Genomic DNA, 24721 nt, shown 5'->3' on the forward strand with positions numbered 1-24721 from the left:
ACCGGATCATAAAATCACAACCCAGTGTGGTGAGAACTGCCATCAACTGCAGGCTCAAGCTCTTCATGCTGCGTGGTTTGGTTGGGAAATGATCTATTATTTCAGAGAGACAAGCAATTTCATGCAAGACTACATGGCCATGGTCGAAAATACAAATCTACGGCTGGAAAAAAAGGGAAGAAAGCAGTTTCTAGGTTTTGATAAAATAAAAGAGCAAGCCATGCCCCAGACCTGCAGCCCTCTCTACCTCAGAGGCAGTGCTCCGGGGGCTGGAGACAGCACAGTCCTCATAACCAGGACCCAAAGTGGGAGGGCAACCCAAGACAGTAAAGACCATCGGCTGACACTCTTCATAAAAACAATAAAATTCAATCTCCATTGACCACCAGGAAACAAGACACACCACCTAAACTTAATTCCTGACCTGTAAACAGCCACCATCAAGAGAATCTCCCCAAGTTTTCAAAATCTACTGTTACTCCCAAGCTTAGTTTGAACTGGTTTTACTCTACCCTGAGATAATGAGCACCAATGAATCTGGCATAAATATGACTCAGTAAAGCTTAGGAACATTACATTAAAAATCCTCATTTCTCAGGGGTGCCTGGCTGGCTCAGTCAGTAGAACATGCGACTCTTGATCTTGGGGTTGTGAGTTGGGCATAGAACTTACTTAAAAAAAGAGAATAAAAAATTCTCATTTCTCTGTAATAGTTTAGTCTCCAAAAAGAAGGCTCTTTTTATTTGAACTGTTAACCACATAATATTTCATGCATTCAATTCAATAGTTTTCCTGCTTGTGTTGTAGTGAACTAGTCACACACTGATGCTTGTCCAGTGACCAGACCACTGTAAGATATGGCTGGGCCTTAACCAGAGACCAAGTTCACATGTAACCACTTGGATCCCCAGTGTGGGACGACCTCGTTTCTCAGTCTCCCTTGCAGCTAGATGTGGTAACCTACTGGATTCTCACCAGTGGAATGTTGGCAGAAGGGACATGTGTCTTCTGGATCTGCCCTTGAAAGCACTGGGCACACTCTCTTCCATACCCTCTTTCCCTCTGGGAGAGCCCAGCTCTGACCATGCAGAGGAGGACCACATCCTAGGGTAGGACGGAACAATCTGGTAGATCCCCCGAAAGCCTGGGTGCAGCCACGCTGGCTAGTCAACCTGGTCCACTCATGTCAGGACCTGAGACATCATTTTAAAGCCACTGCATTTTAGGAGGGTCTCCTTATCAGAGCTATGTAAGCTTTGGTCGTAAATACAACAGAATCATAGACAAAATCTCACCCCCCATTCTCCATCCTAGGACCCTAACACTCACCTGAAAAATCTGACCAAAAGAGATCCACAAGATACATTCTAATTGCTTGGCTTTTGATTTCTAGATAATCAGAGCTTGTTGATGAGGCATCACTGAGGGTCCTAAAAAAGCACAGGTCCAAGAGCTGGCGTGTCACCTGCCTCCAATCCTGGGTGTCTTGAGTCAGAGACTATAAGGAGATGGGGCCACTGGTTTTCGGGGCTGATGCACCCCAAATCGAGGGTGGGAGAAAGACTAATATAATCATATTTTGATACTTCAGTAATTCTGAAAACCTTTGATAAAAGCCTGTGATAAAAGTCCCACGTATTTCTTCTTCCATCTATGTTATTAACAGGAAGGCATTTCATAATCAAGTGACAGCACCATGATTTTGCAGAGAAAATCTTTTCTGAATACAAAATTCAGAGGTTGGTCATGAAATAGAATACGAGGAAAATAGATTAGTGAGTCTGACAACGATCTTCAACTACATACAGTTTTAGAATTAGAATGAAGATTTTGTTTTCCTGAATACCTTCCTTTACCAGACAATATACTGTCGAGTTCAGGGAAATGAAACTTGACACAAATTTCAAACCAAAAAAACACCCTCGGCTATTTTACTGCACAAAAAAATTAATTCAAATTCAAATTACATTTTTTAAAAAGGCATGTAGGATTCTAGCCAAATACATACCCCTAATATATGTGTATGTTGTTAAATACCAAATACGAATCAACTGTCACATGCCAAGAGAAAGAAGAAACAACTCACTTGTTTAAGCAGCGATGACTGGATGTGTTCTGGAAATCCTCCTCTGTGAGCTGCCAGTTTTTAATCGATCCTTTCACAAATCCTGACACCATTATGAAGCCCAAGACCAGAACGTTGACACAAGTGAATATTTTGTTGACCATGGCCGACTCTTTCACACCGAGAGTTAAAAGTCCTGAAAAAGTGCACAAGCAAGAAAATTTTGCCTGATGGTGTGAGCCCTGTGCCAGGCGAGTTCTTCCTGGGACACGGACAGGGATGGGACGAGAGGGTGACTTAAGAAGACTCAAAGCGGCACCAAACCTCCTAAGATTTTTGTGAGCCTCTGGGAATGGGGCTGAACTAATCATCTTTCTAGAGGCAGGGATCAAAATAACCAAAGTCCACGGAGTGGTTCACAAAGCTATCAAAGTTGGCCCTGCAGGCCCCCTCTGGAGTTGAGGATGCCAGCCAGGGGGCACCAAAGGACTGCAGCGATGGGGAACAGCACAGCCCACCACCCTGGAGTGCAAGCCCCTCCCAGTCACCCCCTCCCCTCACTAACATACTTTCCTGGGACTCCCCTGAGGGGGCAGTGGGATTTTTTTTTTTTCTCCAAGGAGGAGACATTTGGCTCACTTTGTTGGTAGAATGAGGGTTTTTCAGATGAGAAAATTATTCAGATTCACCCTGCAATGTTAGCAGTATGAGCAATGACAACTTTCTGTGATTACGGAACCACGAACCATGAGGTTTGTCATCGGACTCAGCACACGTAAAACAATGTCTAAGCTAGACAAGTTATAGATCATAAACTCACATAAAAAAATTACAAAGACCCAGTGATGAAAACACACAGAAACCACATGACAACACTGTCTCTGAGGCTTAGGCCACATGATCACCTGGGGGTAAACATGCCATGTGGGGACTTCTATGACTAAACTCCTGGTTGGGGAAGAAAAGAGACATGGAAAGGTGTCCAGGTAACAGGTGGTCACTTAATGATCTGAGACTGCTGCCCTGCCAGGTGCACCTTTTACACACTTAAAATAAAAAATGCATTTCACAATAGATTCAATTCTGAAATGAAGGTGCTAGAAGGGAAGTGAGCAATTAATCGCAGGGAACACCTCCTCGTGCTGTGCTCTGTTTCTCTCTGGCGTCCCTCCCTCTCATGTTTATGAAAATCTCCCCAGTGCAAACTTAATTTCCGATACATGTTCCAGCCAGCTGGACCAGAAATACTGCTGAGACTGGCCTGTGCAAGATGATTTCAATTACATGGTGCGTAAAATAAGGCATGGTGTTTTTAAAACCCATCCAAGATCTTCTAATCTCAAAGGGGCATTTATCTGCATTCAGCTTAATGCTTAGACAGTTAAGTGTCACATGGAACAAAACTCCCATCCTAGAGGCCGGGACACAGATAAACGTCACTAAGAAGAAGCTGCCCTCAGCCGTGCTCAAGCCCTATCTGGAATTTTAAAATTCTGTACCCGTGACTCTGTCATGAAACATTTTTTTTAAAGATTTTATTCATTTATTTGTCAGAGAGAGAGAGAAAGCACAAGCAGGAGGAGTGGAGAGGGAGAAGCAGGCTCCCCAGTGAGCAGGGAGCCTAACGCAGGACTCGATCCCAGGACCCTGGGACCATGATCTGAGCCGAAGGCAGACACTCAACCGACTGAGCCAACCAGGTGTCCTGTAAAACATTTTTAATGGGCGTTCTGATGGCTGTTAGGTGCAAAACCATCCAAGACTTTTCCAGCACCCAAGGCACACACTGGTGCGCCAGACTCACCTGTTCCCCTCTATGTACCCTGCTGAAGAATGCCATTTTCCCTTCCAAATGCTCCTCCACTGAGTCAAGGGAATTTGTATTCCTGGGTCACTTGTACAAAAAGCCTGCCGTACTAACAAAATCCCACTCTACAAACAGCTGTACAAACACCAGAGACTCTTTTTAAATTAAATGACACGCAGCTTTGATAGCTATTCAACGGGCCCACCCTGTGTGTACAAGAAGCCGTTACCAACAAGATGTCTGCATTCGTTACAGAAAGAAACAAAAGGAGGGGAAAGGAGAATGAGGAAAGTTAGAAACAGGCCCAATGGGAACCTGCCCGGCACCTCAGGCCCCTCACTCCAACTGGACGTGTCCCACTGTGTGGCTTTACCTGTTAAGATGAGAATGATGATCACAGCAAATATGTCTGGGTTTTCGGCCAGCACTCCAGGGGCATTCAGAGCCATGTGCGTCCGCGAGAACTCCCCGATGGGTTTGCCAATCAGCTCGTCAAACGTCGCACTCCAGGCTCTCGCTACACTTGAAGTACCTGCCATGAAAAGACGCACCAGAGGAAATTGAAAGAAAACAGTGAACAGTATTTGTCATCGGGCTCAACTTTGCAGCCTCCATGCAGGGGTCCCGGATGATGCACTGGGACTTGGCGGTGACAGCCGGACCCCGGTCTGTGCTAGCTCAGAAGTGAGGCTCAATTAGTGCCTGCAGTGGAGTGACAAGGCTGGGGAGTCTTCACGGGCCTGGAGAGAAACACTTTCCATCACAACCCAATATGGGCGTGGGTACCGTGTTCCAAGTATACAACTGAATAATAAACAGTTCACAAACCAGTGCTATTAACCTTACCATGTGAGAAGCACGCTGGTGGTATTTATTCAACTCTACCTATTTTATTTCATTATTAAAGAAATACTGGTGGCAAACCATGAAGTTGATTTCATGATCCACTCATGGGTTGTGGTGGGCAGCTTGAGATGTCTGGCTCCGGAAGCTTCTCTTCCAAGACCCTCCTGACAGCAAAGCTGAGGGTCCCCACCCACCCGGGAATGCTGTTCTCCCAGCAAGAGGGGACCAAGGACATCCACACGTGCTGACCCTCCCATCAGCAACAGTCACCTGGTCACCCCAGAGCCAGCGCCAGCCACCTCTGCTATTCTGAGCCGAAACCTGGGCTCACACCAGGTCCCCAAGTGCCTGACCACAGACAGCCCAGCTCTTCTCCTCTCCATACCATACCCCCTGCCATGAGGATCACAAACAAACACAGCACCCCAAATGCCAACAACTGTTGACTGCATGCTCTCTCTTTTAACCTGAATAAAGTCACTGCTTTTCAAGGAAATGTTACTAAAATTCCAATATTCACATATAGCATTTTCCTTTACTTTCAAAGGGGGCCTTGCTGGTGACTGTGGTCTGGATCATCCACACAATATGGCCAGAGGAACTACAGAGATTCAGTCTTGCTAGTGGGTCTCATACCAAGTATTTGTCCAACAACTCAAAAATTTAGCCATGTTTCTTCATCCTCAGCATCCAGGCTATTATGAATTCTGTCCATCAAGGCCACAGCCCAGGGGAGGAAAATGGCCTCCTCCCTTCCCCGAAAGAAGCCGGCTCACTTCTGATCATGCTCTGAAGCCCACCGTGAAGGTGAATGGGGCTGCCTGGCCTTCCTTCCTGGTCTCCCTCACTCCTCATCTTTGAAACCTAGCTTTAACAAAACTCATGTTCGCTGAGAAAAACTGCCCTTCCCCAAAATCTAAGGCTGAGAATCCCCCACAGTAACACATGCACGAGTCAGTCACACAAGCAAACAGCATTCTGGCAAAGAAGCTTTCATTTGTTGGTCTGGAAGCAGAGGGTGATTCCTGCTCAGGTTTTGTTTTATGCCCAGGCAAATCCTCTGGGAACATAACAGCCCATGTAACAACAGCTACATTCCCGCTCAGAGACTTGAGCTTGCATGAATGAGCATTTGTGGTTATAAGTTTTACTGTTGTACTGAAAAGAAAAAAAAAAAAACATTATTATGAATTTTATTTTCGAACTTAGAGAAGCATAAGCTATGCTGGCAGTCATTAGGTACCACAGGCTCCAGGAAAGAAGGTGCTGCTCAGAGAGCTTGGCGGGAGCCCGCCGCCAGCTGGCCTGGGCAAGCGGCAGCAGGTGCCCCCATGGCCCCGGGGGCCTGCATCCCAGCAGGCTGCACACAGTCCCCTATGTCATTCTCAGTATGGGGTACACAGGAGCGCACTGCGACCCGCTTACCACATCTTACTGTATTTTGACAATGTTACAAAAAGCTTGCTGAAATATAAATGGAATTAGTGGCTATTTATATTTCTACTTTAGGAATTGGCCATTCATATCCTTTGGTTATTTTATATTCAGGTGTTTGTCTCTTTTAAGTTGATGTTTTCAACCTCGGTTGTAACCAAAATACAAATAACATCAAAAGAAACAATACCTTCTCAACTACCAAACTAAGAAGACTATAATTTGTATAATTTGAGTGTTTTTGTTTGTTGGTTGTTTGTTTTTAATGCCGGTGCCCAGGGTCAGCAAGTATGTGAGAAAGGGAGCCCGTGGCCATCTGGAGGATCACAGGCAACACGGACCTTAAAAATACGCAGGCCCACTGACTACACATTCTGCTTCTTAGACTATTTTAAATGAAAAAAATCACGGCTATGCGCAAAGACATTAAATGACATTAAACTGTTTGCAACAATAATAACACAACTGGAAACAATCTAAATACCCCACAAGAACATCCAAAAAAGTATGCTATGTATATAAAACTATATAATGATATGCAATCATTTGGAATATTACTATTGAAAAACCATTAATACCATGAAAAATGTTTACTATATATTGTTTTATAAATAAAGAGACATACTGGACAAAAAATATACGTTTAAGTTGACAAAAATATTAACAATAGTTAGATCCCTAAACTCTTATGAACAGAGATTGTCTTCTTCTCCCATTGTGTTCCTACTATCTAGCATAATATCTGGCACAGAGGAGGGGCTCAATAAATATCTGTTGAAAGAATGAGTGAATGAATAACAATTTCTCTGGATTGTCAGATTGGGCAATGTCTACTTTCTGCATTGCACTTTTGCATATGTCCCAAATTTTTCTGTATCAAGTGCTATGTTTACCCTAGTAATCAGTAATCAAAAATACTGAAAGGGACTACACTCCTCTTAAGTAGTAAGAACATCCCACTGAATCTATGTCTCTTGTGTTCACAGGACTGACCTCCTCGTTGGCCTGGCTCATCCCCACTAACAGTCCACTGCACCTATCATTCAAAACAGGGGCACAGACCCTGGTCCACAGACCAGGAGGAGCAGCAATACCCCCGAGGCAGCCCATGCCTTTCCTAATAAGGGAAAGGGAACGTGTACCATACTTAGTCAAGGGAGGAGGCCAATCCTAGGGAGGAGCTAGACTCAGTCCACTCGGGGAGCAAAGGAGAGCGGTTTGGAGGTGAGAAGAGCAGAGGGGAAGGGGGGCAGGCTCCAGGCCTCCTGGGACATACCAATGATGTAGGAGAGGATTAAGTTCCAACCAGTGATGAAGGCCCAGAGCTCCCCGACCGTGACGTAGCTGTAGAGGTAGGCCGAGCCCGTCTTGGGGACCCGAGCGCCAAACTCGCCGTAGCAGAGGCCAGCCAGCACCGAGGCCAGCGCTGCGATCAGGAAGGAGATGACAATGGCGGGGCCCGCGTCCTCACGGGCCACAGCTCCAGCCAGGACATACACGCCAGCACCCAGCGTGCTGCCCACCCCCAGTGCCACCAGGTCAAAAGTGTTCAAGCAGCGAGACAGCCGGCTCTCCTCCCGGCTGCAGTCCACGACCTTCCTTCGCAGCATCTGATGCCCGATGTTGAGCAGAACTTTGCACCCCATTGTGCTAGAGAAAAAGAACGAAAGTGTTTATTATTGCCTTTCATCCCATTAACCCTCTTATCGCAACACAGACAGCCACCATGTCCTTTACTGTCATTGACAGCTAAAATAGTTTAAATCTCAGAATTCCACAACTGGTTGTCAGAACATCCGCCTATGATTTCCACCCGTCTCAGGCCTAACCAGCATAGACAGAACTGCCCGGGAGGCCAATACCCCCAGCGGCCTTGACTTTGAGGTCTCTGAGCTTCCACATTTATTGTAGCTCTTAAGGGAGAGCCTCCTATGGGCAGGAATTACACGGTATGAGAAATACAAATTAATGACATTGTTCTTGCTCACGATAATCATGCAATTCCCCAGAAAAAAACAAGATGCTATTCCAAGTATAATGTTATGGAAGGCAAACCCAACCATATTTTAATTATTAAAACCCAGAGGCCTTAAATAGCAATGGCAATGCTTTTTTAGACCTTTCTGGGATCCCCCTGAGGGCAAGAACCAAGCGGCTTCCGCTTTTACGTTAACACAGAGTTAGGCCCAGAGCAGAAAAAATGCTGAATTATTATAAGTCAGGGTTTTTGGTAACTGTTACTACTCCAGGAAGCCCTTTTCTTCTGGACTAAAATGTTAGTGTAATGCGCTAGAGGATCCACCTCTGAGCACGAATCACGAGAGGGCTCCTGTTCACCAATAGCTTCGGTCAGCCAACCCACATCACCCGGAGCAAGCCGAGCGTGGGCCCCAGGGTGAGCGCACACCACGGACCACACCCCAGGCCAGCATTCCACTCACTGTCCGCCAATCAACAGGCCAATCCTGCCTGGGCAGCTCATCCTGAGGGGGCCAGGATGCCAGCGCCCATACTCAAAGACATGGAACAGAGGTCCCCAGCCGTAAGCAGCCTGCCCACATGACTTCCTTCCACAGAGGCCCGTGTGGGAAGGGCAGAAAAGAGTGCAGATACCTAACCAACACTACCTTGACCAGGGGGCCACGATCAACGATGACAAACATTTGATTACGGGATGTGACAAGAAGGGCACTTGACCTCTGTGATCTGCCTCCCCAAACCCATAACCCCCATCTAATTATGAGAAAAACAGCAGACAAATTGCAGATGGGGAACATTCTACAAAACACCTGACCAGGGCTCCTCAAGATGCCAGGCCCTCAGGAACAAGGCAAGTCTGAGAAACTGTCACAAGCAAGGGGAGCCTGAGGAGACATGGTAACTGAATGTCATGTGCGATCCTGGATGGGATCCTGGAACAGAAAAATGACCCCGAGGAAAACTATGGAAATCTAAATAAAGTATGGGCATTAGTCGTATGGGGACCAGGTCATTAGCGGTAACTGATCATACACACTAATGTAGGGTGCTCGCAAAAGAGGAAGCTGGTGTGGAGTCTATGGGAACTCTCTGTACTATCCCTACAATTCTTCTGTATGTCTAAAACTGTGCTGAACTAAAGAGTTTATTTTTTTAAAAAACAGCATGTGCAGAGAGAAGCTATCATGATTTTTGGCTACTGAGGTAGAAAAAAATATCATTGCTTTTTCATCTTGATCATCAACTGACCTAACCTTGCTATGATTAAGTCACTGGAAAACATAATAATCTAAATGGAGAATGGCAGATCTAGCAAAGTCCATACCTAATCATCCAGAACACCCAACTGCCCACCCACACCTCGTGGCCTCAGCCACCCGGTACAGTGTGGTCTGGCACCCCCCCCCCCAACCCCCAGACCCTGCCCAGGACCCTCTGTGTGGTCACACAGGAACTGGAGTGGGCCTCTCTGTACTCCATCTGACCGGCCAAGAGAAGACAAAAAAGGCTTCTCAAGACTCAGAAGTTTTCAGCTAGGAATAACAGTCATGCGTTCCGATCTCCTCATTATAAGGATGAGGAAAAATAACTGGGAGAGCCAAGGGTCAAACCTGATCACAGAGCTCGGAAGGCACGGGGGCCCAAGTGCTCATCAAGGGCTCTGGCTTTCCAGATGGGAAGGAAATGATATCACTGTGCTGTAAGGTGGGGAGGAAGTGGGGAGGAAATGAGGAAAGACGACATTATTTGTGGAGCTGGAGGGCAGCAGGAAAACCCCAGACACGAGGGTGTGATAGGAACAGAAAAGGGCAGCTGTTGTGAATGAGGGAAGAACAAGCACAGAGACCAGAGGCTCCCCAGTCGGCTTCAGGCCACACACCGGCCTGCTTCCGGGGCACCCCAGTGAGGCCGTGAGCGATACCTGGGGCAAGATGAAACAGTCAAGGTGAGGCTCGGAGTCACCTGCCGGGGCACCAGGGCCTGGGGAAGGTCCCAGCACTGTTGAGAGAGGCCAGGGTGTAATTCCTCCTGGAACTGCCTTTTCTTTTCTTCCTTAAAGGATTTAACTGGATTTATTCAAGTCAGATTGTAAATCCTAACAAAGCTTTCAGGAAACAATGGCTTGGATAACGAGTTAAAGATGTAACATTTTAACACAAACCCTTGGCAGAAAAGGCTGTGCTAGGGGATGTGCAGAATCCCTGTAAAATCACTCCTCGACATCATTTTTGGCAGGGAGGGGAGTATTTTAAGTAGACAGGAATCTTACAGGGAAGCGGAGTGGGAAAGCTCCTTGTGACGCGCACTGTTTTCAACCTGACTGGTAAATGCCACCGACATTTAGAGAGTGCCTACCTGCTCCCACCCCCTCCTGTGTGTAGTCTGGTTAAAGTAAGTGCATTCACTCTTCCAAACAGTAAAAGCCAGGGCAAGGCAAAGACAGTGCAATTAAATAGCATCTTCTTTCCTCGGCTTCACAGAGTACAGCAACCCAAGGGCCCAGGAGGCTAGGTAAGATGAGCCATCTGCCTTCCTCTAAAAGACAAGACACAGTCTGTCCTGGGCTCTGTGAAAGGCCGGTCCATAATTTACACTCCTTTCTCAAAAGTTCGCTGTTGTCTGGAGCAGAAGCAAAAGCTACTGGAGCCCAGACATGTGCCAGAAACACATTTCTGAGCCTCCTTAGAATAGAAGGCGAATGGGAGCCCAGTAATCACGGCAGGCCGAAATGACCCCCCAGGATGTGCAGGGCTGCGGTGGGCGGGCTGCAAAGGCCCGTGTACTGTCAGCACTGGGTGGGCACGCGCCTGCCAGCCAAAAACCCGCTCCAAGAACTCATTCCCTAACACCGGAGGCTCAGCACCCTCTTCGAGGTAAGGGGGCAGGTTACTGGATTCTATAACTTTAGATACAGATACTGGTTTTCAAACAATGTGGAAAGGGAAGTCTTTGTTGAGTACAAAACGTGACTAGACAGGCACAGTTCATTTCTCTTAAATAAGCACATGGTGGCTCCCTGCTCTGGGGATAGTTCTGGGCCCCTTCGTCGCCCCCAGCAGCCGGGGGGAAACGCTCTGTGAACCACTGCGGGGGGGGGGGGGAGCACAGAACGGACCCTGACAGGAGACCAACTTCCCACTGTTTTTACCTGGGTTACTCTTTTCTTTTTTCTTTTTCAGTTTTTATTATTGTTTATTATTGAAGTGCAGTTGGCATACAACGTGATGCTACTGCCTTGGTTACTGCTTGCTATTTGGGGGAAGGGCAGGCTCAGTTCCTTTGGAAGAGGCTGGAACAACGATGCAGCCAAATGTTGCTGGGAGGCCCAGAGCAGACAGCCCAGGGAAGGCACATGTCTCCAGTTAGCTGGTTTCTACTTTCCAGCAGGGTAGCTGAAAATGAGATACTCACCTCGTCCTGGGTTTAAGAAATATTCTTTCCATCTCCTTAGAAGTGGCATAAAACTATATTCTCCAAGTGGCATCAACTGTCAGGATTTTGAATCCATTATGCCACCACTTGTATTCATGCTGAAACCCCAAAGTTGGTCCTTTAACCAACCGTGAGACGAAAGAATACTCGTCTGTGTAAAACTAACTTAACTGTTCCAATCCCTGCAATGGCAGGTTGTTACGACCTTCTTGCTGTCGGGGTTTATGCAGAAAGTTGCCACAATGGTTTTGAAAGCATTACCCGAAAATCAGGTTATCCTTTCTTGTGGGGTGGAATCTGTACAATGATCAACACCTACACTAAATTCCACCAAAGCTCACTGATCTCACATCTATTTTCATGCCCTGTGCTCGACACAGCCAGGGTTTATGGAAATACATAAACCCACAGTCCCACCCCAGACAGCAGAGTGTCAGGGTAGGAAGAGGTAAGCACACACAACAGCTCAAAGAGCTGGGCCCACCAGGTGATGGAGCTCCAAAGGAGGAGGTCTAACTGTCCATCTCAAAGGCCACTTCAGGCTCCCCCCCCAATCCCCTTCCCCCGCTATCTGAAAGTAGAGCGTTGCTATGGAACACTTCACGAATGAAATGGTGTAAAGCAAAGAAACAACCATAATTTATATGGAAAATTTGCTGAGCGTTCCCAGACCCCAAAAAATCACCTCTATTAGGCTTTTCTGACACCTTAGGACACATCTTGCTAAAGGATGGACCAAGTAAACAGAGATAAATAGATGCTCACAGACACAGTTCAAAGCCCTGGTGGCTTGACGCTGAGATGCTGAGTGCATTCCCCGGGGAAGAAGCGTGGCTCTGGGTGCTCCGGATCTGAGGAGCCTCTAGAATAGCTCGCTGCAAAACAAATGCTGAACGCCACTTTAGCTTTTTGCCTTTTTTTTTGTAAAAGCGAAAATCTTCCAATTAGTTAATCTTTCAGTTAATAAAAAACAGGCAGGTCTTTGTAATAGCAAAGTGGCATAATGCAAACCTTTAAAGAGTGTGGGACACCTGTACTTTCATGGGGAAAAGAGGCGTGATTGCATCAAGCAAGGACAGAGGCATAAAGTCCATAAGCCCACTTATGCATTTCTTTGCTTCCACTGGAAACCTCAGTTATAAAGATGCTTTATGCTTTTCTATCGCTGGCCACAGGTAACGTGGCTTCTCACTGGCATGCGCAGGCACAAGATCCAGTGTGATCACTGGCCCTCACAGTGTCCACCCGACCTCCAGACCTTGGTGACTTTAACACTCTGGCCATATCAGAAAAAGCCCCAGGAGCCCTGCCGCCCAAGACCTGCCTCATTCTACTGATTCCACAGAGCTAAATGCAGAAGGCTTCCAGAAGCCTCTGAGGTCCCATCAGTAGCAATGTGTACAGCCCGACACATGGCCATAAGCTCTAAGTCTGCACAGCAGAGCACAGTTGGTGGACAGAGGGGAGCAGAAGGAGGCAGGAAAGTAGAGGTTCTGCCTCTCAGTCTTGACTTCCAAGCCACAGAGGGACAGGCCCATGAGGCCATGGGGACCCACCTCAGGTGCACGCCCACCAGGGCAGGACAGCTTTTGGCCACAGGTCGGGAAGTCAGCCAGGGAGCAACAAACTACTCCGAGAGCTTCCAAAGCAGAAATGGCAAAGAGCAAGGCAAACAGGGACAGAGATACTGACCATGAGCACAGCAAGGGCCTCTCAGCCAGGCAAGAAGCATTAAGGCACAGGGAGCCAGGCTCCATGATGGCTGTGAGTGGTGCCACCACCCCTCAAGCTCACACCTCACAGAGGCCCAAGCAAATCACCCAGGGGGCTGAGAGCGGACAATGCCATACTAATCAAAGAACTAGAACAAGATCTGTCATGTGCAAATCTGTTGCCGAAATGGTATGCAGGCAGAAAAGTGTTTTCGACATCTTTAATGTCCTAGGAAAATATCAAGTAAAAAAGCACATTTTCTTATCCCAATGAGCATGTGGGTGAGGGGGAGGGGTATGTAAAGTACCAAAACACTGAGATTATCTTTCAGATTATGGGCTGTTTTCTTCTTTTCTATATTTGTCATAATATCTGTAATGAGATGTGTTAACTTTTTAAAGCAGAAAACAAATAGTAATAATTAATAACAACTAACATTTTGGGACATCAGCCAAATGAAAGATCCCTTAGATAAATTATTTCATTTAATCTTCACACCACCTTATCTATCCGGCAATACTCTGCATTCCAGAAATAAGGAAACCCAACATTACTAGGACTCTGTCATTCTCAACCCTGGGTGTGCAAGAGAATCATGTGGGAAGACTTTTTAAATGAATGATGCCCAGCCCACGACAAACCAAAAGTCATTTCCGTGACTTTCTCTTAGGTAACTTGCCCAAGAGCACATAGCCAGTGAGAGACGGAGTTGGGGCTCGAACCCAAGTCTTCCTGCCCCAAAGCCTTGCACCGTCCTCTGAAGCGGGATCTGCAGGTTTGGAGAACAGGCACGGAGGGTGTGGAGAGTTTGTACAGGAAAGCAGCAGGGACAGGGGGCAGGGCTGACTGGCAGAGGGAAGGGTTTCTGTGTGTCCCACCAGGAGAGCGGCATCCGAACCCTCCTCTATCCCCTGGCACACAGGGGGCACCGGACAGTATTCACAGGACCATATCATACATAGCACCCACAGCGGACACTTGGTGTTAACCGGCTGACTTCAATTTAGGAAGCTGACAGGAAACTGACCTTCATCTTAGGTAATCACCACCATTACCATCAACAACTTATGAGGGTCTCCCTCTATCAAAGGAGATTTTGTTCGCTGAATAGTTAATGGTCTGAGTTACTAAAGAGTACGTTTCTGTTTCTCTAAATGAATATAAATGTAAAAAGTCATCAGTTGGGTTAAAATCCAACCTAAGCAACATACTCTTATCTACAAAGCCTTGGAACAGTTCCCATTTTCCTCCCAGACACCTTCTGTCATGGGGTGTGCTCTGTCCCTACCTCCCGTCTTGCCCTGAGGACAGCTTCCCCGCTCTACAGTGGGACAGCTTGAGTACCTGCGCCCTTCAGCCTGGGGTTTTGTAAGGTCCAAATTCATTATCTTTAGGTCAGTGCTTGGGGTTCTCAGTTTCCACGTCTAAGATGAGACACTACTGCTGTCGCGCCATTGCAGGGCTCATGTGAGGGTCAAATGAGATAATACATTAAAGGAACACACTGAGAAGCCAAATCCGTTACTCTTCTGATGCAAAGAGCTGCTATTATTGCCACACCAGTAGGCACAAATTTCTTTCTCAAAATCTCAATCTGCAATCTGTTTGTCAGTTGTCTCTGCTTCCTGGTAGCCGAAGGCAGGCAATCCCCATCAGCAAAGGGTTCCCGTCACTAGGGCTATATCTTTAACCAAAGGCTTTGCCACAGATACTGCTGTCTACTTAGCTCTACTCAAATCTTTTCAATATTGTTTCCTCAAATTGAAGAATGATATAAGAAAGAAGAAGCCGGGGAAGAACTGCTAAGCACGTTTTCACAAAACCTAGATACACAGCTACAATCTAGAAATGCTCCTCCTTAAGCCAGCAGGATGTGATTAGACAGTAGTTATGTCTCTGGATGGCATTTCCATCACTAGGGAAGGCTGTGCTTTACCAGGACAGATGCCCTGGGCCTGTGTGTAGAAATGCATTACAACAAAAACATGCATTCTATCAGGAGCTCAGAGCTCCTCTGACACATGCCTTTAATCATACTTACTTTTGCAGTATGTAACGAAAATGTTCTATATCTGGAATCTGAGGCCCAGTGATCTACAAACTCTGTGGGCAGGTCCAGGGGGAGCCCTGCCATTGCCTCTCTAGTACAATGTTGATTAACCAGAACCAAATAGGAGCCTGGTCCTAAGGAGTTGGAGATTTCATAAAGTCAGCATTATATGAACTGTTAAGCACGTCATTTGGGCCTTTAAAACTGTTACACATTTGGCTCTCAAATAGAAAAGAAATGTCTTAAATAAAGTTCCCCTAAGATTAGAATTCAGACTTACTACCATAACATTGCTTCTTTAATTCTCTAGGCCTCTAAAGTATCCTGAAAGACAGTTTTCTGTGGCTCCTTCCAGAACCGTCCTCTTTCAAAAAGCACAAGAACTGGCATCTGGACCTAGAGCAAAGCAGAGGATTCCACACAAAGCTGATCTAACTTTCACTGCACACTCATAAATCAATTATTTTTACATTTACTAATGCATTTACTCAACAAACCCAGGCAGTTCATGGATTTAGACCCCAAGCTCCAGTAAATTTCCACGCTTCCCCATCTTCCCATGGTCACAGGCAACTGTGTGAAAAAACCTGGAATTTCTAGAAAATGCACTGGTTCCAAGGTAGACAAAGAAACTGTGAAAAATCAGGTCCAACTCCCTGAACTGAGCTGGAGAACAGACTCACAGAGGGCTGGGGTCCGCTGGAAACAACCAACATTCTACACCAGCTTCTCGACAGAAACACACTCAAGTTCATTTAATCCCCATCAGAGACCAACAATAGCAACTGTTACTCCCCTCAGGAGAATATGAGTGGAGTTTAGACAGCAGTGGAGCCAGGATTTGAACCTAGGTCATCGGATTCCAGAAACCCTACTCTATGCCAGGTGCCAAACGGACTCAACTTCAGCCAAACTTATTCTCCCTGCTGCCGACAATTCTTAATGTGTCACCTGGTCCTACAAATAAAAGATTCACAAGGTTAAATGACAATTCCTCTGTAAAAATTAAGTCAATTAGTTATTCACACAGTGAAGTAAATTCACATAATCCACCCACTTCCCTCCAGCCTCTGGCCAAGACCCACAGGCTTCGAGGTAATAGGAGCTTTATTTGGGACTGAGGAAAGGGTAGTGGTTTGGGTTGCAGGGCCCAACCAAGGCTTCAGGGAGAGTTCTGGAAACCATACAGACAGCAAGCCTTAGAAAAGTGTGTGGAAGAAAGAGCAGGCCAGAGCAGGTGGACTAGACGTTATGATGGAGAGACCGCATCCCTGATAAAAGCGAGGAGACAGTGTCAAGAAGAAAAAAACATGAAAGAGCATCCCTGAGAAATAACAACATACTGAGTGCGAGCTTAGACAAAATGGCCCGGAAGGGGACCAAAGTAGTTGGCTCTGAACAGGTGATCACGGACATTTTTTATTTTCTGCAGTTTGACAATTTTTTCTATGAGTGTGGACTGCTTCTGAGTTAAGGGGAAGGAAATATTCTGATAAAACCAACAAACAAGTGGAAAAAAAGCAAGGCACAAAGGTCCAAAGACAAGTTAAATCCATGTCAAGAGTCTCTCTGGGAGATGTGGATAACTGAGTACATGGGATTTCATTGTGCTTTCTCCCTACATTTGTGCACATTTGGAAATTTCCAAAAGTGAATGTGAAAAGAAAGGAATTCACTCAGGGCTGACCCAGAAAACAAAAGAAGAAATTCCTCCACAACCTGTATCAACCCCTACCTCTGGGACCAGAATAGCACCCCCAGTGCTATAAGCCATGGACACATATTAAATAGTCTTTTATGCAGGATTAGGTTGAATCATATGAAATTGTCAATATTCAGCTATTTTTTTCACATTAACATTCTTAGTTTATTGATCCTCTCATGAAAGATCTGCACAACCACCAGAGATAAAACCACTGCAGCATCTTTACTCCTTCTGTTGTCCAATCTCCAGCTCACTTTTTGCCAGCACCAACATTGGCTTTTGCAGTCCCCCTGACTTTCTTCATTCTGTTCTTGCGTTCCTTTCGCTATTTTCTTGATGTCTTTTTCTTCTCATACAGGCCATGTCTTGCAAGTCTGTGTTTGGGTTCATTTTTCTTTGCATAATCCAAGGAATCATAAATCATGCCAAAGCCGGTGGTCTTGCCACCACCAAAAAGGGTTCTGAATCCAAACACAAATATTACATCTGGTGTGGTCTTGTACATTTTGGCTAGTTTTTCCAGAATTTCTGTCTTAGGTACTATTGCCTTTCCGGGGTGAAGAACATCAATGACCATCTGTTTCCGCTGAAGTAGTCGGTTATCATGAACTTCCTGGTCCGGATAGTTACTGTGCCGTTCATGATGGAGGCCAAGCTTCAAGCAGCCGGAGAGGAAAAGACAGCCACGAGTAAAGGATTTGTCATAGGCAGACCTGGTCATACCTCTTACCACCAGCCTTGTTCCTACACATTCTCTGAGCCTAAGTCTGTATCACATTTGGGGAGTTAGACTGAAACCAGAAAAGGCAACAAGGGTTCCAAGTAAGAGATTCAGTGGGGCGGGGGCGGGGAGTGATTCAGAGGTTCTTCAGAAGCTGGTAGCAGCTGAAAGACAGACATCTGTAGGCATGCGTGTTTTGGGGCATGTTTTGCGTACCCATGAGGGACACGAGTTTGTCTTGGGGTTCACCTGTCACAGCTGAGGTGACCTGGGAGGGAAGGCACAGGCCTGCTGAACCGCCCAGGACGCACGTCAGACTACCCGGGGGAAGCGGGGTGAGCGCAGTGAAGCAGGAGGGCGGGACATTTACAAGAGTTTTGAATGGCCAGCCGAGGGTTTTACATTCGGACGTGAAATTTTTCAGCGAAGGAAGGACATCACAAAAATATTATCTTGGGAGGACCGATCTGGTCTTGTTGTGAAGGACAGACTGGAGGACAGCACCGGGACAGCTGACTGCTTGTGGCTCAGCCTTCTTTCATTGAGGAGCAAATCAATTACGTCTGCCTTTGAGCATGGTATTTTCATCCGACTAATAAAGCACTTTTGCGCAAGCAAAGGCTCTAATCTTTCACATTTACCTGCCATTTGCTCCCGGTCTCAGCTTCCTCCTCAAAGAGCCCAGAGATACACAGACTCCACACACCCACAGTTACCATGGGAATTATCTATGTGGTATATGTCATGCACAAATAATCCCTCAGCAGGAAATGCCTCATTCTATGGTTGGTTTCCTGTAAACGATACTTTACCCGTAGCCAAAATCTCAAGCCCTCATCCCAAAGAAAAAAGCATGTAAACATGAAAAGAAACGTCGCAGCCTCCTCGTGGGGTCGGCTACCTTACCTGTTGAAGTCCATACCTGTTGCACTCATCTACCTTATGTAATATACCTGGAGGAAACACCCTGGTATGTGGGGCCAGAACAGTCTCTATTACAGCAGAGAACGTGCTTCTCTGGGCCGGAAATGACTCTGAGGCCAGTTTCACAGGGGTCCGTGCACCACAATGCTGGAGCGAACCACCAACGGCCAGCAGAGGACTGCCAGAGGGTCAGGCTGATGTCAGGTGGACGAAGCAGTCCAGGAAGTTGGACAAGTGTCGCTCCTTGAACTGGACAAGACAGTAGCAGTCAGTGCGCAGGGGCTCTTTTATCGTGCGGGACGGACCACCGATGCTTCCTCTGTCACAGGCAGTGCCACCTGCTGTGTTTTACGGAAGACTCCAGGGCAATCCTGTAACCAGTCTGTTCCCTACGGAATGCTACCCGAATGAGACCCCAGAGCCTCTCAATATAACAACAGTCAATTATCCAGGCTGCCATTCACTGAAATTCTCCCTTCTTTGGTGACTGCTTTATGACAATTAGGCTCCGCATCTTCAGAGAATGAGGAGACACAGCACAGACTTCTGTTGTTTTGGGGTTTTTTGTTTTGTTTTTAAAGACTTCTATTTATTCATTTGACAGAGAGAGACACAGCAAGAGAGGGAACACAAGCAGGAGGAGTGGGAGAGGGAGAAGCAGGCTTCCCGCAGAGCAGGGAGCCCAATGCGGGGCTCGATCCCAGGACCCTGGGATCGTGACCTGAGCCGAAGGCAGACGCTTAACGACTGAGCCACCCAGGCGCCCCCAGACTTCTGTTGTTTTTAAGGAATTTTTAAAGGGTAACCATAGACATCACAACTTAGGCCCCAAATAACGCTCTCTACATACCCACTGCCACAGAAAAAACTACTGGGAGGGCGTCTTAACCTTCTAAAAGTTCACAGGCAAGTCAGTCACTTGAGACTCAGGACCACATTTCCCTCTACAAACAATGCGACAAAACTGCAGCCAGGTTCTAAAGCAGCTCACAAACAGCAACTTAACCCGACATTCCTGCTGGAGAAGTGAGCACTCTGGGGGCATCCACCACCCAGCAGGGTCAGGAAGGCACGGAGGATATCCAAGTTGGTTAGAAGAATGAATGGACCCTATAGAGTTGTGATCCTTTAAAAGATTTAAAATCATGGATCATTTTGGAAAAAACAAAGGAGCAAAACAATTTTCCACACAAATGGATAGCAGATGGCAACCACTTTTCAAGGAGCAAGGAGAGGCGATCTGTGGTGGGCAGTCGCTAAGGTGGCCCCATGATCTACTCCTGGTGTTTCCTTGAGTATGTGTGGGAACTGGGACTGCATCCAGTCAACAGAACGTGGCAAACGTGCTGATGTCATTCCGCGATTATGTGACATTCCATCAGGCTCCATCTTGCTAGCAGCCTCTCTTTGCCAGCTTAATGAACCAAACAGCCATGCCTGGAAAACCAGCGAGAGGCCGGGGCTCCAGGGTCCTACAACCATGAAAAAATGGATTTGCCCAACAACCTGGGAGATATTAGAATTAGTTTCTACCTGAGCCATGCCTCCAGATGAAAACCAAACCCTAGTCAACACCTTGACTACAACCTCGTGAGCCAAGCTGTGCTCTGACTTCTGACCACAGGAACAATGAAACAATAGATGTGTGTTGTTTTAGGCCTCTGGGTTTGTGGTGATTTGTTATGCAGGGACAGAGCACTCCTCTGTGGTCCAAACAGTCATGAGATCGTGAGTGAGTCTGCCTTCATTTCTCTCTTTAAACCTTCAAGGAGCTAAAAACCAGAGCCCAACATTTCTTTAACTTCCTCTGTTTTAATGGTAGAGTTAACCTTTTCTTGACCTGAAACTATATTTTCTTGGTTAAGTCTGAATGATCTGAAAGCAATTTCCTCCTCTAGAAGAATGGCATGCATTAAATGACTATTACTTCATTTTCCACAGAATTGCATGTCTGCCCTGTGCCACTCTCCTGGGAGTTACAGGAGCTGCAAAGATAAGGCATGCACTGTCCCTGCGCTCAGAGTGCACACAGCTTGGGAAGGAAGACGAAAGCAACCATCTATCCATTCAGCAAATATTTGCCTTAAGCCTACTCTATGCCTCCCCGCCCTTCCAGGTGCTGATCAAGTGCAGGGAAAGGAACCAAGCTGCCTGGCCTCTGGGCAGGAAGACAGAATGATAAGCCAAAGAGCACAAACAAGTGTGCCACAGACCAAAAAGCCTCCAGGGGGCACACCACCTCAGTCGCCATCTGGCACCTGGTCGGAATCTCTTCACTCAAGAAGGGGTGACCTCGTGGTGGTTTCCAGTAGGTTGTGAATTCCCCTGATTTAGGTGCAGTTCATGACACGTGTCCGAGGGCCCAAGAACCATGGATGGCTTCCTCACGCATTCTGTCACAGCATCCTGATCCGAGAAACAGATCTGATAAAGACTTTTCACTCCGAGGTGAACAGTCAGCCCTGCCGCCCCCCCACACCCGCGCGCCAAGCCCTGGTATTAGGTAACAGGAAGAGGCTCGAAAATAGTCTGGTAAGACAGCAGAGACACATCGGACGATTGCAGGAAGAGGAGGAAGAATGCAGAATGCACTCACTCTAAGCACTTTTACTAAATAAGCCCTGAAAGGAGAAGAAAAGAAAAGGACATCTGAGGTCTACAACGGCTTCTGGCACGACTGGGGATAGCCTCCCACATCCCTGCCAGCAAGGATCCAGGTTTCCTGACTGTCTTTGGGAAAGCGCACCTGGTAACCCTGCACCCTTGTTCCTGACACTGACAAGGCTGCCAACAGCCTCATAAACAAGGGGGGATCCTCTCTATGACGTAGGAGCCATGGGGAGCCCGCCCCCTCCTTCTTATTTCAAGGCCGTCGGCTCAAAGATGCTTCCCTGTGGCAAAGATCATGGGCTGAATCCCCCACAAAGTCCCTCTGATGAAGGATGACCCTGATTACGGGTGCATTCTTAATATAGCTATATTTGAAACTAAGAATTTGAAAGGCCCAGAAGACCATAAGAATGTGAGACGGAGGAAGAAACGTCAGGTGAGGTTCGTTTATAAACATACACGCCTGAAGAACCTTTACCTCCATTTTTTTTAATGCACAAAATAGTGACAATAAAAATGAAGTGCCCAAACTTGGTGAACTTGTTACTTTAATCAAAAAATAACTGGAGCAATAGTTTTTAACTATTTTAATAGTACAATCCTTCTTTCCCAAACCACCTCTTAGGCTGAATCCTGACGTGAGAATCAGATAAAACTGGAGCCACTCCGACACAGAGAGACGGGAGACACTGCGGCCTGGGGGCTCGACCCGACCTTCCCCGGCACTCCCTGCCTGGCTCCTTGGCCCCCTCAGGACTCTGGGGCTCCAAGGACCCGCCTGAAATACACCGACCTATAGCACATCACTACAGCATCTGAACCCAAAAACAAGCTACAGGAGAATCCCTAAGTAAAAGAGGGAAAAGCCAAGGAATGAAGGGGTAGGAGCAGGGGGAAAAAAGCTTGAGAGCAGGAAGGAAACTGGAGCTAGCCCTTGACCTTGAGAAGCGCAAAGGTTCCAAGAGTCAAAGGCAGAACCGCAGCACAGTGCCTCAGTGCCACTGCACTGCACACCAGCACGGACGGGCCAGGGGCCCCGGCCCAGAGGGGATCTCGCCACGTGCTGCACACCATGCCGCATCCCGGCATCTACACCAGGAGTGAGGGGCAGGCTTCGGCAGATCTCTCCACAGCATGCCCTTGGCAGCCTCTGTTCAGAAGCCTTGCCATCTGTAGGGTATTTTGAGTTTTGTTTGAAGGAAATGTAGAAATTCAATAAAACCACAAAAGCAAAGAGGCACGCCTGTTTTCTGTTGAGTGGATGGGCCTGAAGAGCCAGATGACTCTGAAAAGGCAGAGTAGTTATAAGCTTTGGAAGACAATGATGTAGGGTAGAGTTGTGCGTTAACCTATAAAGTCAACAGCCAACAGAAGGACTCAACGGACAATACATTCTAGCACCCAGGAGACCATCCTGCTGGGGTGCAGGTGGGCAGACCGTACCTGGAATGGGACGTGAGAACTCGTCACCTCGTCACCTGAGGATCACCTGCGTCCTGGAACAAAGACGTCTCAGGAGGCACGAGATGGGAGCTTCTGGCTCCTGGAAAGCAAAGAAGAGACGTTAGGCCCCACCAGTTTGGTTCCCAGAACCTCCACACCTGTGGCTGTGACAGGGAGGGATGATTCCATCCAGCTCAGTGTCAGGAAGGACACCCCACCTTCCGAAGACGAATGGCGTGAGTGGCTGGGAAGGTGAGGGTCCGACCATGGGGACTGAGCAGGCATGCAGCGAAGCACCACTGGGCAGGGAACAAGACAGGAAGCTGGACGAGATGGCCTTCAAGCCATTGATCCTACCACGTTACCTCCATCAATGATGATCCTATCTCAAACAAGAATGGTATCAAAGCATCACCCAGACAGGCTACTTCCACAGATCTACGACACAGAGGTAGGTGAGCAAAAGCTCTGAGGCCCTCGCTAGGAGCTGTGAGGGGAGTGAATCCCCCCTCTGACAATGGCACTGAGAACTGAGACCAGCAGAGGCAGACAGCCTTAGCTGGGTCCTTCAGGAAACAGTCGGACACCATCTGTGAATGGCCATTTTGCAAAGGACTCTCCTGGACCAGCAGTCAGATGGGCACAAGTGTACTCCTGCCCCGTCCACATCAGGATGGGCTGGGGTGCTCTAAATGTAGGATGTGAGCTCTCGTGACGAGCATAGGGGAGTGGCCTGCAGTCCCAGAAGGGATCGAGTGACTCAAGTCACCACTGTCTGCAAGCGGGAACAGTCACCTTCGCAGAGGGTGTCCTAGGAAGAAGCTCCTCAAGGAGCAGCATATAAAATCCTTTGTTTCCTCCATCTTAACCATTTCCACTTTGCACACACTCACATGCTCACCCAGGAGCTGGAGAGGCCTAATTAAGCCTCCTGAATATGATCTGCACTAATGTGAACCCAGAGAGGATTATCATTATGCCAAAGAGGCACATGAAGATGCTAATCAACACCGAGAGTTTTAGAACTTCAACAGCAGCAGACCGGATTTCCCACAACCGAAATCTGACTCCATCCTGACCCACACATTCATTCTACATTAATACTTCATTCTTTGCCCCTTTCTGTTTTGAAAATGTCCCCCCCAAACCTACAGAAAGGTTAAATGAACATTTACGTGGTCTTCATCTACATTTACACCAATATTAAACACTTACTGTATACGCTTTATCTTTATATAAATATAAACTGTTCTCACAATCCACTTGAGAGTGAGCTATAATAGTTATCATGACACTTGAACTCTAAATATTTTGGTAACTCCTAAAAATGATACTCTTCTATAGAACTGTAATGCCATCATCACACCAAAGAAACTGAACATTCATTCAGTAGCATCTCAAACACAGCCCAGGACCAAATGTCCAAAATTAACAACATATTGCTCATTCTCGATCATGTGCCAAGCACCACAAGGGCACTGAGAGGGCCACAGCCCAACAGGGGAGACAGACATACAGATGTATTACCGCGACAAGGGCACTAAGGGGGTGTGGCTCATACGCAAGTATCTCCGCAGAAGAGAAAGTAGTTGGCTCCACCTGGAGACTGAGAAAAGGCTTATGCAATGAAGTGATATTCAGAGGACGAGTCTAGCCAACATATACAGAGTAGGAACTGAATGTGAAAATGGAGAGGCTTGAATGTGACAGCCAGAATAAGTCCAAATCCCAATTCCAGGAACTTGTGAATATGTTAGGTTACACGGCAAGGAGGAATTAAGGTTGCCAAAGGAATAAAGATGCTAATCAGCTGACCTTCAGCTATGAAGATTTTCCTGTGGCGAGTCTGATGGAATCAACGAGGGTTCCTACAAGATGGGAGAGGCAGGAGAGTCAGTGTCAGAGAGATGCAATGTGAGAGAGACCCCATCAGCCATTACTGGCTTTGAATATGTCAGGGGACCAGGAGCCAAGGAAGGCAGGCAGCCGCT

The 24721-nt window shown here is 47.1% G+C and overlaps 1 protein-coding gene across 1 annotated transcript in view; it reads right to left on the reverse strand.

The window, feature by feature from the left end:
* SLC7A1 (solute carrier family 7 member 1) overlaps positions 1–24721 on the reverse strand; it is a 78516-nt gene that overhangs the window by 18397 nt on the left and 35398 nt on the right. Inside the window, exons 2-5 of the mRNA XM_028105717.2 lie at positions 22731–22830; positions 7429–7802; positions 4246–4404; positions 2087–2261 (exon numbers count right to left, since the gene is read on the reverse strand). Coding sequence (XP_027961518.1) covers positions 2087–2261; positions 4246–4404; positions 7429–7798 — 704 coding nt within the window. The 5' untranslated portion in view covers positions 7799–7802; positions 22731–22830. The remainder of the gene's footprint in view (positions 1–2086; positions 2262–4245; positions 4405–7428; positions 7803–22730; positions 22831–24721) is intronic.

This window comes from Eumetopias jubatus, unplaced genomic scaffold (genome assembly GCF_037043125.1).
Source record: "Eumetopias jubatus isolate StellerSeaLion01/CBP00866 unplaced genomic scaffold, mEumJub1_p1.0 scaffold_3, whole genome shotgun sequence".
Classification (NCBI taxonomy): domain Eukaryota; kingdom Metazoa; phylum Chordata; class Mammalia; order Carnivora; family Otariidae; genus Eumetopias; species Eumetopias jubatus.